General features: G+C 39.5%; 1 protein-coding gene across 2 annotated transcripts in view; it reads left to right on the top strand.

Annotated features, from left to right (window-relative positions):
* Positions 1-13,391, top strand: part of sh3gl1b (SH3-domain GRB2-like 1b) — a 137,030-nt gene extending 123,639 nt beyond the window's left edge. Inside the window, exons 8-10 of one of the 2 annotated variants that reach the window (XM_043720969.1) lie at positions 3,200-3,327; positions 8,083-8,133; positions 10,818-13,391. In XM_043720969.1, the coding sequence (XP_043576904.1) occupies positions 3,200-3,327; positions 8,083-8,133; positions 10,818-11,014 (376 nt within the window). In that variant the 3' untranslated portion in view covers positions 11,015-13,391. The remainder of the gene's footprint in view (positions 1-3,199; positions 3,328-8,082; positions 8,134-10,817) is intronic. The other variant, XM_043720970.1, reaches the window with a different exon arrangement.
* The last annotated feature ends 718 nt before the right edge of the window (positions 13,392-14,109 follow it).

Genomic DNA, 14,109 nt, shown 5'->3' with positions numbered 1-14,109 from the left:
CCAACGCCCCTCCCACAAGTCCCTCCTCCCTACCTTTTATCTTAGCCTGCTGGACACACTTTCCTCATTCCTGAAGAAGGGCTTATGCCCGAAACGTCGATTCTCTTGTTCCTTGGATGCTGCCTAACCTGCTGTGCTTTTCTAGCAACACATTTTCAGCTTTGTGCAAATATTGACAAGCATCACAATTTCAGATCTAATGATGGAGGGAAGGTCAATGGTGAAGCAGTTGCGGATGGTTGGGTCTAGGACACTACACTGAGGAACTCTGTCGAGATGTCCTCGAACTGTGATGACTGACCTCCAACAACTACAACCATCTTCCTGTGTGCTAGATATGTGACTCCAACCAGCAGAGATTTTCCACCCTGATTCCCATTGATTTCTGCTTTGTGTTGGCTCCTTGATGTTACACTTGGTCAAATGCAGTCTTGATGTCAAGGCCTATTACTCTGACCTCTGGATCCAGCTCTTCTGTCCATGTTTGAACCAAGGTTGTAATGAGGTCAGGAGCCAAATCGCCCTGGCAGAACCCAAACGGTGTCACTGAACAAGTTATTGCTAAGCAGGTACTGCTTGAAAGCACTATTGATGAAACATTCCATCACTTTACTGATATGTCCTGCTTTGTAAGTACAGGACAAGCCTGGGCAATTTTCCACATTATCAGGTAGATGCCAGTATTGTAGCTGTATTGGAAAGACTTGGCTTGGGGTGTGGCAAGTTCTGGAGCACAAGTCTTCAGGCCTATTATTGTCATGGTCCTGCTGAGAAATACTTTAAAGATATTAGATAAAATGTTCGTAATGATTAGCGTGCAAAATTAGTGCATATTTAAAATGTTTTAGCTCTTCTACTCACGGTCAAGACTACGACAGTGCTGTATTGTTGGAGTTGCAAACCTTCGGCTGACCAGTCTTAACAAAAGCAATTCTTGTCGAATTTGCATAGTACTATTGAAGACAAATTAGGCAGTTTCCATCCCACCCGACACATTCATCCCACAAATACTACCTGAATTGTTTATACTTCGTTATTTCAGGGATCCAATACACAAATTTACTGCAATTTTGCTGGCATACGTAATTTCACGTAAAATAATTAGATGCACATGTAGCCTTTTGAGAAATGTGATTGAATGTTATGTATACACAATTCTTTTTATTTGATTGATTTGAGCTTTCTGGTAAATTGTATACCAAGCACAAGTTATTCTGGATCGATTGTTATCTCAGCAATCATATGGGTACATGTTTGGTGTCTTGCTGTGAGCGGAAACTTGTGAAAATAAACAGAGGCTGCTCAGAACTTACCACAAACTTCAGCAGGAGGGAATCAGCAGCCATTGGAATCTGATGCACACTGTCTTTTATCACTTCCCCCAAAGTATGTTTGGTGGGTCCCATAAGAACAGAATTGGAGGAATAGGAGCAGGAGTAGACCAAATGAACTGGTTGAGCCTACTACTCCATTAAATATGATCACTGCTGATCTTGACTTGGACTCTGCTAATGTGCCTGCTCCCCATTTCCTTGATTTGATGGGAAACTATTAATGTACCTTAGCTCAAAGATACATCCATATGTTTCTTCTAGAGAATTCCAGTGATTCTCAAGAACAATTCAGTGAAGGAGTTTCTGCAGCTCAATCCTAAATGATTGGCCTTTTATACTGAGCATCCAAATTCTCAATTCCCCAGCCACAGGGATACAGAAATTCTTTTGTACCTACCCTGTCAAAAGCCTTCTTCATTGTGTTTCAATTATATCTCTGTACATTATTCAAAACTCCAGTCAGAATGCCGTAATCTACTCAGTATCTCATTGTAGGACTACCCTCTCAGCCAATCAACCTAGTGCATATTCACTGTGCCACTTATGATATGGAGATCAAAACTGCGTGTGGTCTCAGAATCCTATACAGTTATAGCAAGACCTCTTTATTGAGCTGCAGTTAGAATATAAAAATAAAGCTGAATATGCCTTTGCTTTCCTCATTGCTTGCTGTACCTGCATGCCTTTTTTTTGTATTCTGTAAATGCATGTCCAAGTATCTCTGAATGTCAAATTTCATGTCTTATATGCTGCCTTAAAAAAGTGTTTTCCACTACCTCTAGTAAAGTAAATAACTTCACACTTTCCACATTATATGCCATCTGTCACCTTGTGCCCACTCACCTAACCTGTCTATATGTATTAGTGTGCTTACTATTGACGTTCCTGCCTAGCTTTGTGTCATTAGCAAATTTGGATCAAGAAACAAAATATAATGTATCTGAGTCATTAATTTGGATTGTTCCTTGCTGTACTTTACTAGTCGCAAATTGCCAATTTAAGAATGTGCTGTTTATCCCTCTTCTTGGCTTCTTGAGTTCTCTGGTCTTTCTCTCCCTCTCCTTTCCCACCCCCTTCTTGAATAATGGTGTTACATTTGCTAGCTTCCAATCTACTTGGAGCATTCTGGATTCTGGGAAATGTTATTACTTAGTATATTGTTCACAGGAAAAGACCATTTAGCCCAACCAGTCTATGCCAAAATTTATACTTGCTGTAGCCTTAATTAGGATGGAGCTGTTAGTGTTTATTTAAGTATTCTAATATATAAGTTTTTCATTCATCAAATTGTTGATCACCTAATGACTTTAGCATGTTCTTTCCTCCCCTCTTTTTAGAGCTTAATTTACACTGAAATAGTGCTTCTGGATTTACTTCATACCATTTAGCATCTATTGTGTTGTACCTCTATCAAACCTTCTCTCCTTATTTCAAAATGAAAGCCCCTAATTTCTCCAATTATGAGAGCGTCGTCCTCTGATATTGAGAGTTCGCCTTGTGGCTGCTCTGTGGTGTGAGTTGTTTAACTGTGACTTGTATTCAAAAACTGTGTTCAGTTTCTTTATACAGTTTCACTGTCGTGTTGATCTGTTTGATAGCCAACTGCTTCAAGGGAACTTTTGATTAATCAAAATTTCTTTAGCTTCCCCACTATCCCCTAAAACCAACTGGTAGTGGTACAATTTAAGAATACTGGGATTTTACACAGTCCAAGTATACCTAAAACAAGCCTTCACCTAATCATAATTGTCCTCCCAGCCCCACCAGTGGGATTATTGAAGTAAATTGGTAACAGTGTTTTGAAATGATTTTTAATATGAAACGTGATGAAGACTTTATGTAATACAATTAATTGTTACAAATAGGATACGGGATGCCTCTGGTCGCCCCAAACGTGAATATCAGCCCAAGCCAAGAAGCATTTATACAGAATACGGAGATACAGACCATTCCAATGGAGGTTTCTCCTATAGCGGGTCAACAAAGTCACAGGGTAAGCACATTTTTTTTGTTAATTGTAATAATTGAATTATGAGTTGCCAACCAAAACAATAACTTAAACTAGCCAATCAATTCAGTTAATAAGTACTTCCAAAGTTAAAAATCACACAACACCAGGTCAACCACCTGATGAAGGAGCGGTGCTCCGAAAGCTAGTGTGCTTCCAATTAAACCTGTTGGACTATAACCTGGTGTTGTGTGATTTTTAACTTTGTACACCCCAGTCCAACACTGGCATCTCCAAATCATAAGTTCTTCCAAGTCCCCTCATCCCATTCTTTGTGAATTGTTTACTTTCTTTGAGCCACCTTACAGTAGAGCAGACGGCATGCTGTGAAAGTGGAGGATCCACGCATACTTACTGTGCAACAGTCGAGTTTACACCAAGGAGGGACAAGTTAGAGGATTATGGCTTCCTCTGATGCAGCCTGGAAGTGAGCCAGAAAACCAGGAAGCTGTCTGTCTGATCCTTGTCAGCGCTGAGATATCAGATTTCTGTCAGGTGACAATCGAAGTGCTGAAATTAAGTTCAACAGCCCTGTTCTAAGAAGAGGAAAGATCAGCCAGGATTACTGCTGCTGATTGCTAAACAGGGATTTCCTGCTGAAAAGTGCAAATGCGGATGCATAATGCATTTAGGACTAGGTTAAGCTGTGATGCACTCTTTCGTCAAACTGCCTGTCAAGTCAAATTTCCTATCTAGATTTAACATGAAGGATAGCTGCTGGTCAGGAGCTAAAGTGTAGCCATCGTTTATGGTACCATGTCCCGTTGCGAGAACAGGTGAGAAACTTAGCAAGAAGTGAAGTAGACTCTCAATCCTTAACCAAAATGAGATCAGCTAAGGTTTACTGAATGAGCTATTCATATAGTTGTATTTATTTGGAGAGTCCAGTTAAGTTTCTGGTACCAACCAAGATGTTGCTACTGGGGGTTCAGTGATGGTAACACCATTGAATGTAAAAGTTTAGTGGTTACATTGTCTCTTACTGATGATGGTCATTGCCTGGCTTTTGTGTGATGTGAATGTTACTTGTCACTTGTCAGCCCATATTGTCCAGATCTTGTTGCATTTGGACATGGACTGCTTCAGTATCGGAGTCGTCATGAATAGTGTTGAACATTGTGCAATCATCGGCAAACATTCCCACTTAAGACGCCCAGATGGAGGGAACATTATTGATAAAGCAGCTGTAGATGGTTGGGCCTGAAATGCTGCCCTATGGAATTCCTGTAGAGATGTCCTGTAGCTGAAATGATTGACATCCAACAACCACAACTATCTTCCTGTGTGACAGATATGACTCCAACCAGTGAAGCATCTTCTCTTCATTTCCATTTACTGGAAACCAATATTTACTAAATAGATTGTTTTTGATCATACTTGGCCAGAAGTTCAACTTACTATCCAGACATTGGTAGCTCCACTCTGGTTTTTGACCACAAAGACCAAAGAGTTTGCCAGTGAAATGAACTTTGGGATTGATGATAAACAGGGAAGATACATCTGAATTTTCGCTGCCTTTATGCTTTGCTATGGTTGGCTTGGAAACACCAGCAACATGTCACCAGCTAGCAATATTAGCACAATATAAAAGTGACTTCTGTTTCTTTATTTATGTGTATCTGTTGAATTATGTTATTAATCTGCAGGGTGCAGTGAACTCATCCCTGGTAAACTTCTTAACATCAATCAATCTTTTGCTTTTTCGAGAAGCTATCTTTTTCTGTTGAGTCTAGATGTAGTTTAACTTTTTTTTATTCATTTATGGGCTATGCCAACATTTATTCCCGATCCCTAACATCTTGGAGAAGGTAGTGGTGAGTTACTGTTTCAGTCTTCAAAGTTTTATCAGACTGAGAAAAGTTAGAGATATGCTAAGTTTTGAAGAAGGGATAGATTGAACAGGATAAAGGAAGGCATATGACAGGGTGGAAAACAGGAGAGATTTAAAAATGAAAGAGTTAGTTTTCCAGGATCAAACGGTATGATGATGGGACAGGAAAAGGAATAAAAATGTCTGCCTAGATCAAGTGTGCTGCTGACCGAAAACAGAAAATGAGAGGAAAACCAAAACAAAAACCAGAATGGGTGTCTGGTGACTGATAGTTCTGGCCGGGCCTTACTTCACATTCCCAGTGAAGCTTAATGGAATCTTGATAAACATCACCTGATATTTCTGGACCAATAATGTCAGACCATAATTCCTGCATTTCAGAAGAAAGAGTTGGATCTTAGCAGGCCTCCTCACTACTTCTCAATTAGGTACTGAATGCATTTGATTGAGGAACACCTTGACCTCCCCGAGAAACACACCAGTTTACTCTTTGAGCTTCCTGGATGGCTATGCCCTCGCTTGCCACTGGGTGAATATCAGCAGTGGAGGGTGTGTTATCCTTAAGAGGGCAATAATTGTCTATTAAAAAACTTAATTTGATTTTCAGGTGTGAAAGCTATTTATGAACCTTCCTACCACAGAATGTGCCCCCCCCCCAACCATCCTTTGCTGCCTGATTAAATGACCCACTTCCACATTCCTCCTTAAGGGAATTCCACTGTCCATAAGCTATTCTTAAACACCTCAAAGATCCACAGCATCAGAATATTCCAACTTGTTGACCTACTTGACAGTTATATCTCTGGGTGACTATCTCAATATTGAGGAAGAACAATGCAACATTTCTAGTTCCCATTTGAGAGTCTGAGTACAGTAATGCTATTGAAATGCATTTTTACAGACCAGAGGACTCACTTAACGTGGTGCTACATTTTGCCTTGAGATACTGGGGTTAGGAAGGTAAAAGGTTCCTACTTCCTACCATTGGCTCATGGCTGTTGTGTTGGACAACAGTAGTTTGGTGTCATCTACTGATGTTCAGTATCAAGCTCAGCTGTGATGTTTTTCACTGTCATTTGCTTGCCAGCACTCACTGTAAAGGATCTCCACTTGGCAAGGTGCCAGGAATGCTGGCAATACTGCTGGCGCCGATAAAACCATACATCAGACAGAGTCAGCAATTGCATGAGCATAGAAAAGCAAAATATTAAGACTAACATCTACTGTTAACGTTATATATAAAGCTTTTGTTGTGAGATAGCAGTACTTGCAGTAAGAACTATGGCCTCTGATTCATCCGTCCCCAAATTAGTTGAAAGACTGTGTATTTTTTCCTAATTATAATATGAATTTCTCTGTCACATTATTAGCAAAATTATAATGATATTGCAACCATATACTGCCTTGTCAATAGTAATTCAAATATTTTAATGGCTAGCCATAAGTGAACATTACATTCTCTTCATCCTCTGCATAGACAGTTGCTGTCTCTCTCTGTGTTACCATGTCTCCACAATGCACTAGATCTTATGCTCAGTAGCAAAAGAAAATCATGTTGAGGTCAATATTTAGTACAATATTTGTCCTCTCAAACTGCTTTTGCCCCCAGTGAAACATCTGTAACCATCAATAGCTTTTTAAAAAAACATGTTCCAGTGGAGGAAATCTGTTCTGGTATGCAACTCAATTACATGTTTAGCTTTATCTGACCTGAGCTTTAGACTGCTCAGTGTACCCTTTTTTAGGCAATTTATATTCACTGATTGATGAATTGGTGGTATGAACCTTATTACATAAAAGGACGGTTTAGAATATTTTCCTACAAAAGGCGTATTAGAATATGGAATGCATTACCATGTCCAGCTGTTGAAACCCTGATGATGTCGCCTAGCCAGGGGATGAAATGTTTGCAACAAAAACTTCCAGCTCGGCGAACAGAACCACAACAACGAGCACCCGAGCTACAAATCTTCGCACAAACGTTGAAACCCAGTTGATCATCTTTAAGAGTGAATGCATCAGCAGTTGAAAGAACAGGGAAATGGGATTAGAGTTGATTGGTTAGAAACTAACTCTGACATAAATTTCATTCCACCCCAGAACTTCTACATTGCATAGCTTTCCAAATTTGCCATACATCTAAGTTTATTTCAAAGAAAAACTATATCCCTTCAGCATACAAAAGTGGATGTCAGGAGAAATAATATTGTATAGTACAATCTACAAACAAGCACCATTCTCATTCTGACCGTTTTAAAGCTAATTTTGAACACAAGAATGCAACATCATTCAGCCCATCAAGCTGATACAATGTCTACGGTACCATCAAGAATAGAGCTATAGGGGTGGGAGTTCAGTATGTAAAGATGGTCTGAAACGGACAGGAGCAGGAGAAGATATACAACCTGCCAAGTGTCCTCCACTATTCCAAACTATCATGGGTGATCATGAGCTTCTCTGCCACATTCCTGTCAGCCTCCCATAGCCCTTGATATGTAGAGATAGCCCAGCCTTGCATATGTTCAATGATTGAGCAACCAGAACCATCTGTTGTAGAGAATACAAAGTGAAGAAATTTCTCCTTATTTCTGCACTATTTTGGACCTCCACAGAGGGATGGTTTTGCTAAGGTAGGAGATGGAGGAAGAGATGATTGAAGAACAGTACAAAATCTGTTACATACAGTGATTGGTATTACCATCCTATAAAGTTATGAAGTCCAGTCAGTCCATCTGCGGAAAGGTATTGGCATCTGGTTTTTGGTAGATTAAAGAGAGAGGAAAATGACTGAAGATGAAAGTTTTGTTAATTGTTGCCAATCAGTAGTATTTGGTTTACTAATTATTGAAAAGATTTGTACACTATATTGAAATTCTTTTTTAATTTTTACCTAACTTTCCCCTGAACAGCCTCCTTCCGTTCAGACAAGCCTAATAGGACGCCAGCCAGCGGATCCCCCTGTGAGTAGGGTAGCTAATGCCCAATTTTTAGTTCTGATGGATAAAAAGACATCACTCTTTCTGTTGAAGGGGCTGTCCCAATTAATAAGGATTAATGGTTGTATGTTTAACAGTGATGAAAAACTCAACAGTAATATAAAGGATTTTTTTTTTTAAAGTTATTAATCACTGGTTAAATCATTTGTCTATTTCTGTTATTTGGTTTTAGGATGAACTGTTCCTCACTGTGACTGAGGTCAATGTGGGACAATTGTTGGGGGTTTTTGCAGTGATAGTATTGAATGTATGCCCATGATCAACTCCCTCAGCTGTGCCACAGTCGTATTTTCTGCTGTACACCAGAGGTTTCCAAACTTCCCAGCCAATGTTCAGAATTACACAAAACTACAGAACTCAAACAAACCAGGAAGCTTATTAAATCTGTGCCTGGGATATGTTTGCATATGATTACCGAGTTGAACCTCTTTTTTTCTGCTTGCTCTTAATGGTCCATTAATCTTTCTTTGTTTTTGTTCGTTCTTTCATTCATTTTTTATTTCATTTATTCATTCAATCATCTGGCTAATACCATGTTTGTCTTAAGATATTCAGGTGATGGATATAGTCCTGGGCTGTGTATCAAAACTTAATGATTAGAAGAATATAATACTTTCCTTTCCCTGCACAGTATGTCAATAATTGCTTCTTTCTTACATACTATCAATGAGGAGAAAGTGAGGACTGCAGATGCTGGAGACCAGAGTTGAAAAATGTGATGCTGGAAAAACATCACATGTGTTTTTCCAGCATCACATTTTTCAATACTATCAATGATCACTACACAGTCTGGCATCCAACTCTCACATTATGAAATCACTCATTTGCAAAAGGCAGTGACCACCCAGTTTTGAAAAACGGTGGTTGGCACACCCCATATCATTCTAATGTAACTCACTATTCAAATATTTACTTTTTCTATTATTTGCTAAGTTTATTGAATTGCACTTTTATATTTCACTAGTGGAACTAAACTTCTAGCATTATGACTACAATTATTGGACAATGATCTGTTATTTGTTTAAAACAGTGCCAATGTGTTGTAATAATAAGCTAACCACTGGACTTTAACCTGGAGTAATTGTGATAAACCTTGTACCTACATGTGTTGGTGATCAAGGTGTTTAGTCTGAAATTGTCACATGTACTTTCTATGACTCATGCCGAAACTTTACTTATAGTAAATTGCCCCAAGAGAAACAATAAGGAGAAGACACCAAAACTTAAATGAAAACATTTGTATACTTTTTAAAATAAATGGCAATATAGCCAGGTTGGTAGTTAAGGAAGAGAATTATGCCTTTCTGATTGAAGTTGTATATACAAGATGCAGATAAAAATCAGGAAGGAATATTTAGCAGGTGAGAGTCTTGAAGAGCAAATACAAAGTGCAGACAGGAGAAAGTGAGGTCTGCAGATGCTGGAGATCAAAGTTGAAACTTTATTGCTGGAACAGCACAGCAGGTCAGGCAGCATCCAGGGAACAGGAGATTCGACGTTTCGGGCACAGGCCTGCCTGTGCCCGAAACGTCGAATCTCCTGTTCCCTGGATGCTGCCTGACCTGCTGTGCTGTTCCAGCAATAAAGTTTCAACAAAGTGCAGACAGACCAGGTAGGAGTTTCAGAGACAGGCAGCTGATGAAGATTAACAAACACCTAAAAAGAATGAGGATTAGACAAACTGGAACCAGGACAAGAGGTTTAAAAAAAATTATGATAAATGAGTAGGATATGGTGCAAGATTGGATGCACTCAGGATATATCAGAGCAAATTAGGGGCACATTGGAGAGCAAGGATAAAGATGATGAAACACTCATGAAATCTGATGAGGATGAGATAAAGATGAAGTTAACAAAAAAATTATTCTAAGTAATTAACGTATGCTTCTTCATACTTAGTCTAAGAGGATACAAGTCGGACTGAAATGCCTGAATAACATCTCACATTCATTCTGTGTTCTTAGTGTTGTGATGCATCAAGCTACAGAGGAAGCTAGACTGGCCTTCTACTTGACCCACTTCACCTGTCCAAGTTGCATGTTTCATTACATGACATTACATGTTTTAATTTAACTTTTTGACAAAGTTAGGCAGCCTCTACTTTCCCATTTTTATATCTGCTTTTCCCTTCTTCATCTTTGATCTTGGTTTCACGATTCCCCCTCTCTGATCATGAGATTTGATTCTGCCTTTACCAGACTGCTGTTCAGGGAAGTCTCTTGACTCCCCACTGCTGAGACCAGGAAATCAATGCAGTGAGCAGAATGAATCCATGTCACTCTTTCAATCTCTAGGTGTTTTAGATGGTTTCAAATCAAATCTTAGTGTGTGATCTGTTATCTTTTTCACCTGAGCCTTTAAATTTGCCTCAGTGCCCCTGGGGTATGGGGGAAACACCAATCAGTGTTCACAGCGAAATGTGATCCATTGATAAAATGCAAATCATTTGAGTTGACTGTTAAGTGTGATGCTATAACCAAATATTTGTCTGATCCCCATGAATCTATGTTTGTCCATGTGGCCCTAAATGGTCAAAGGATAGCTGATATCTTGGAACTATATCTCAGCAAGAAGCAATGTTGTCAAAAGGAGCAAGAAGTTAAAAAAAAACTACTTTACTCATGAATTGTGTTTTGTCTTGTGTGTAGCACACCTAGACCAGCCATGCTGCAAGGCGCTATATGATTTTGAGCCAGAGAATGAAGGAGAACTTGGCTTCAAGGAAGGTGACACCATCACATTGACCAATCAGATTGATGACAACTGGTATGAAGGAATGCTGCATGGTCAATCAGGTTTCTTCCCTGTCAACTATGTGGATGTGCTGGTCCCATTACCTCAGTGAAGATGCTGAACTGGACACCGGATACAGATGTGGAGAGAGGGAGACTTTCAACATTCCTATTAATTTAAAACACTAGTCCACTTCCATGGGTTGTTTCTCACAGTGCAGTGTTAAATTGCGTGCAATGCATCATCATTTTATTTTTGAATTGACAAATGTTTGTTCTATGTTAATGTAAGTGCAGCTCCAATTACTCAGCATGTATTGCAATATGGTTGTGAGAGGTCAGCATCTTTCTGCAAGCTGTCCAGTTCTAGCTAAGTGAAAGGGCTTATGTTAGGCATTTGCGTTGCAAAGGAAACGGCTGTGATAGTTATTGCTCCCAGTGTATGAGGTGCCCCTTCTACACTGCTCATCCATTAAATTAGTCTCGATTGCACAGTTGATGTACGTGATCATGGGTCACATACATCACCTTCATTTTAAACAAATTTTTGTAATTACTGTGGTTCCCAATTCATATGAACATAGGGGTTATATTGATGTAATTCGCAGTGTGCAATGACTTGGGTTGTGCAGTGGTTCAGACCCTAGCCTTTCAATTCTGATCTGAGTATCTATTCAGCCTGAACAGATGGGGTGGTTTTCTCCTCTGTCTGCGAATAAAAAGATCATATCTAAAATTAGCTCGGCCAGGCCGAATCCAATATCCGCAGCAGTAAGCTGGCAATCATTCTCATTCTATGGAATACAGTGTGACTGTTGTGGGAATTGGACAACCATCACACTAATGTAGTAGGGGATGCAGCTCTGAGGTTGGAAGAAAGTGAATAGTTAGCCATGTAGAGAGCTTAACCTTGCTGTACCTAACTACTGTGACACTGGATGTCTAAAATGGAAAGTATCCAAGTGGTGGTGATAGCCATTACAACTGAAGCCATGGATTTAACAGGCATTCTTTGTCTCACCCACCACTGCCTCCTATTTTCCCATGTTTACATTAACTATCCACTGTGGAAGATCCTAAGTTTAAGATGTGACTCAAAACAGGACTTTTATCCCTCTCTATTTTAGATTTAATTATTTTTCCAGAAAAATCCTGTCCGCTGGTTCGTGACAGATGTTTTTTCCTCCCTCTCAAGTTATGACCTCGTATAATTGGCAGGGGAACTTAGTGCTTCTGTTGAAATCAATCATTAGCTTTCTTAGAACAGGGAGAAGGGAATACAAGCCATGATCATTATCTGGCTGATGAAGGTGTTTGCAGTGGCCAGGGTGAGGAGAGTATGGAATTATTCAATGCTGTGATAACCGCCAAAGACACACAGTCCATTGACTCAGAAATGAAGAGTAATAGCTCCTTGAATGAGGTTCTGGAAAGTGTCTGGTGTGCTTTGAATCGCACAACAGCAAGAATCAACACTTAGAAGAAAGGAGGAAAATGAGGAGGGGACAAGCATTATTTTTTTTAAAATCATTTCAACAACCAACTTAGCCATCAAATAGTTTGGACTGAACAGGTGGGCTGAACATTTACCAACCATCTCTGCAGCCCAACTCCTACCCCGTCTCATCCGCTCTCCAATCATTGTTAAATTGCAGGCCTTTTGCTGAGGTTGAAGGTTTCTTGCCACAAACATGGTGAAGTCTCATTCATGACTTTTGAGCAATTTGCACATCAAAGCTGGTGCTATGAATACCATCCTATGTTGTAAACGCAATAAATTTGGAATTGTCCCAGATCTGTCATATAATGAGGCACAATTCAGTCTTTCAGTGGAGAGGGTAAGCAAGGGGTTCCTCTCTCACATTCTTTGACTTTCCTAAGCCCTTGTCCTGTTGCTGCTGAATCTGCTTTCTAGATCCAAAAAAGATCTGCACAGGAACAATTTAAAATTCTGACTTGTCCTTCACCCTCTGTTTTCTCTTAACAAACATGTAGATAACTGGAATGAATTTTGTGTTCTGAGAGACTTGAAATGTTCCCACTGTAATTTTCTATGGTCTAACTTTTAGCTCTCTTTGTTTAATGATGAGCAAATTTAACTTCTGGTAACACTTCCTGTTTTGACCTCCACGATGTTGAATGATAACCTGGTACAACATGTGCAGTATGTATCTGGCAGGCATGCTGTCACACTCCCATATTGACACTAGCTCTTTAACACTAATCATGACGTACCATGTATCTGTCTAGTACTTTTTGATAGTGTTGTCAACTCATCGTGAACATTAGAAGATTGTGACCATACCTGTACTAATGCTTTATGAATTTGATCTATCTTTTGATAATTATAAAAGCCATGGGCTTATAACTCAAAATATGTATCTTTTTTACTGTTTAATCCTGCATGTAGATTTATGTTTAGTACAATTATAAACTATGTAGTGTTTTGTTCAGATTATGTAAAGAATAAACAAATAGCAGGCGATAAGAGTTGGGATTTTCATAAATCTAAAGTTATTTTTTAATGGGGGGGATTGGTTTCAGAAACAAGATGTTGAACATTAAATATATATTTGACTAACCTTTTTCCTTGCAAAGCCAAATGGCTTTGTGTGTCAGCTTCTATTGTAGTATTCTTGCCTTTGGATGAGATTTCTTTACTTCAGAACTTGAGAATTTATCCCCGCTGAAAATCCAATGCAGTACTGATGGAATGCTTTATTGTTGGAAATGGCATCTCTCAGATGAATTGTTAAATCGAGGTCCCTTGTGCGTACTCCGGTGACCTATAAGGCCATGTAGCGACTGAGTAAATTAATATAAAACCAGATTGGAAGCGTTTTTACAAATATATAAAGACAGTAGCTGAAGTAAACATCAGTCAAATGCAAGCAGAGTCAGGAGAAAATATGGGGAATGAGCACAAAGACTTCAAACAAGTATTTCTTGTCTTCATAGTAGTAGAGGAGAAAGTGAGGTCTGCAGATGCTGGAGATCAGAGCTGGAAATGTGTTGCTGGAAAGGCGCAGCAGGTCAGGCAGCATCCAGGGAACAGGAGAATCGACGTTTCGGGCATAAGCCCTTCTTCAGGAATGAGGAAAGTTTGTCCAGCAGGCTAAGATAAAAGGTAGGGAGGAGGGACTTGGGGGAGGGGCGTCGGAAATGTGATAGGTGGAAAGAGGTCAAAGTGAGGGTGATAGGTCAGACT

This window comes from Chiloscyllium plagiosum, chromosome 31 (genome assembly GCF_004010195.1).
Source record: "Chiloscyllium plagiosum isolate BGI_BamShark_2017 chromosome 31, ASM401019v2, whole genome shotgun sequence".
NCBI classification, from domain to species: Eukaryota; Metazoa; Chordata; class Chondrichthyes; order Orectolobiformes; family Hemiscylliidae; genus Chiloscyllium; species Chiloscyllium plagiosum.
The sequence above is the reverse complement of the archived record's forward strand: the minus strand, read 5'-3'. Positions and strand labels throughout refer to the sequence as shown.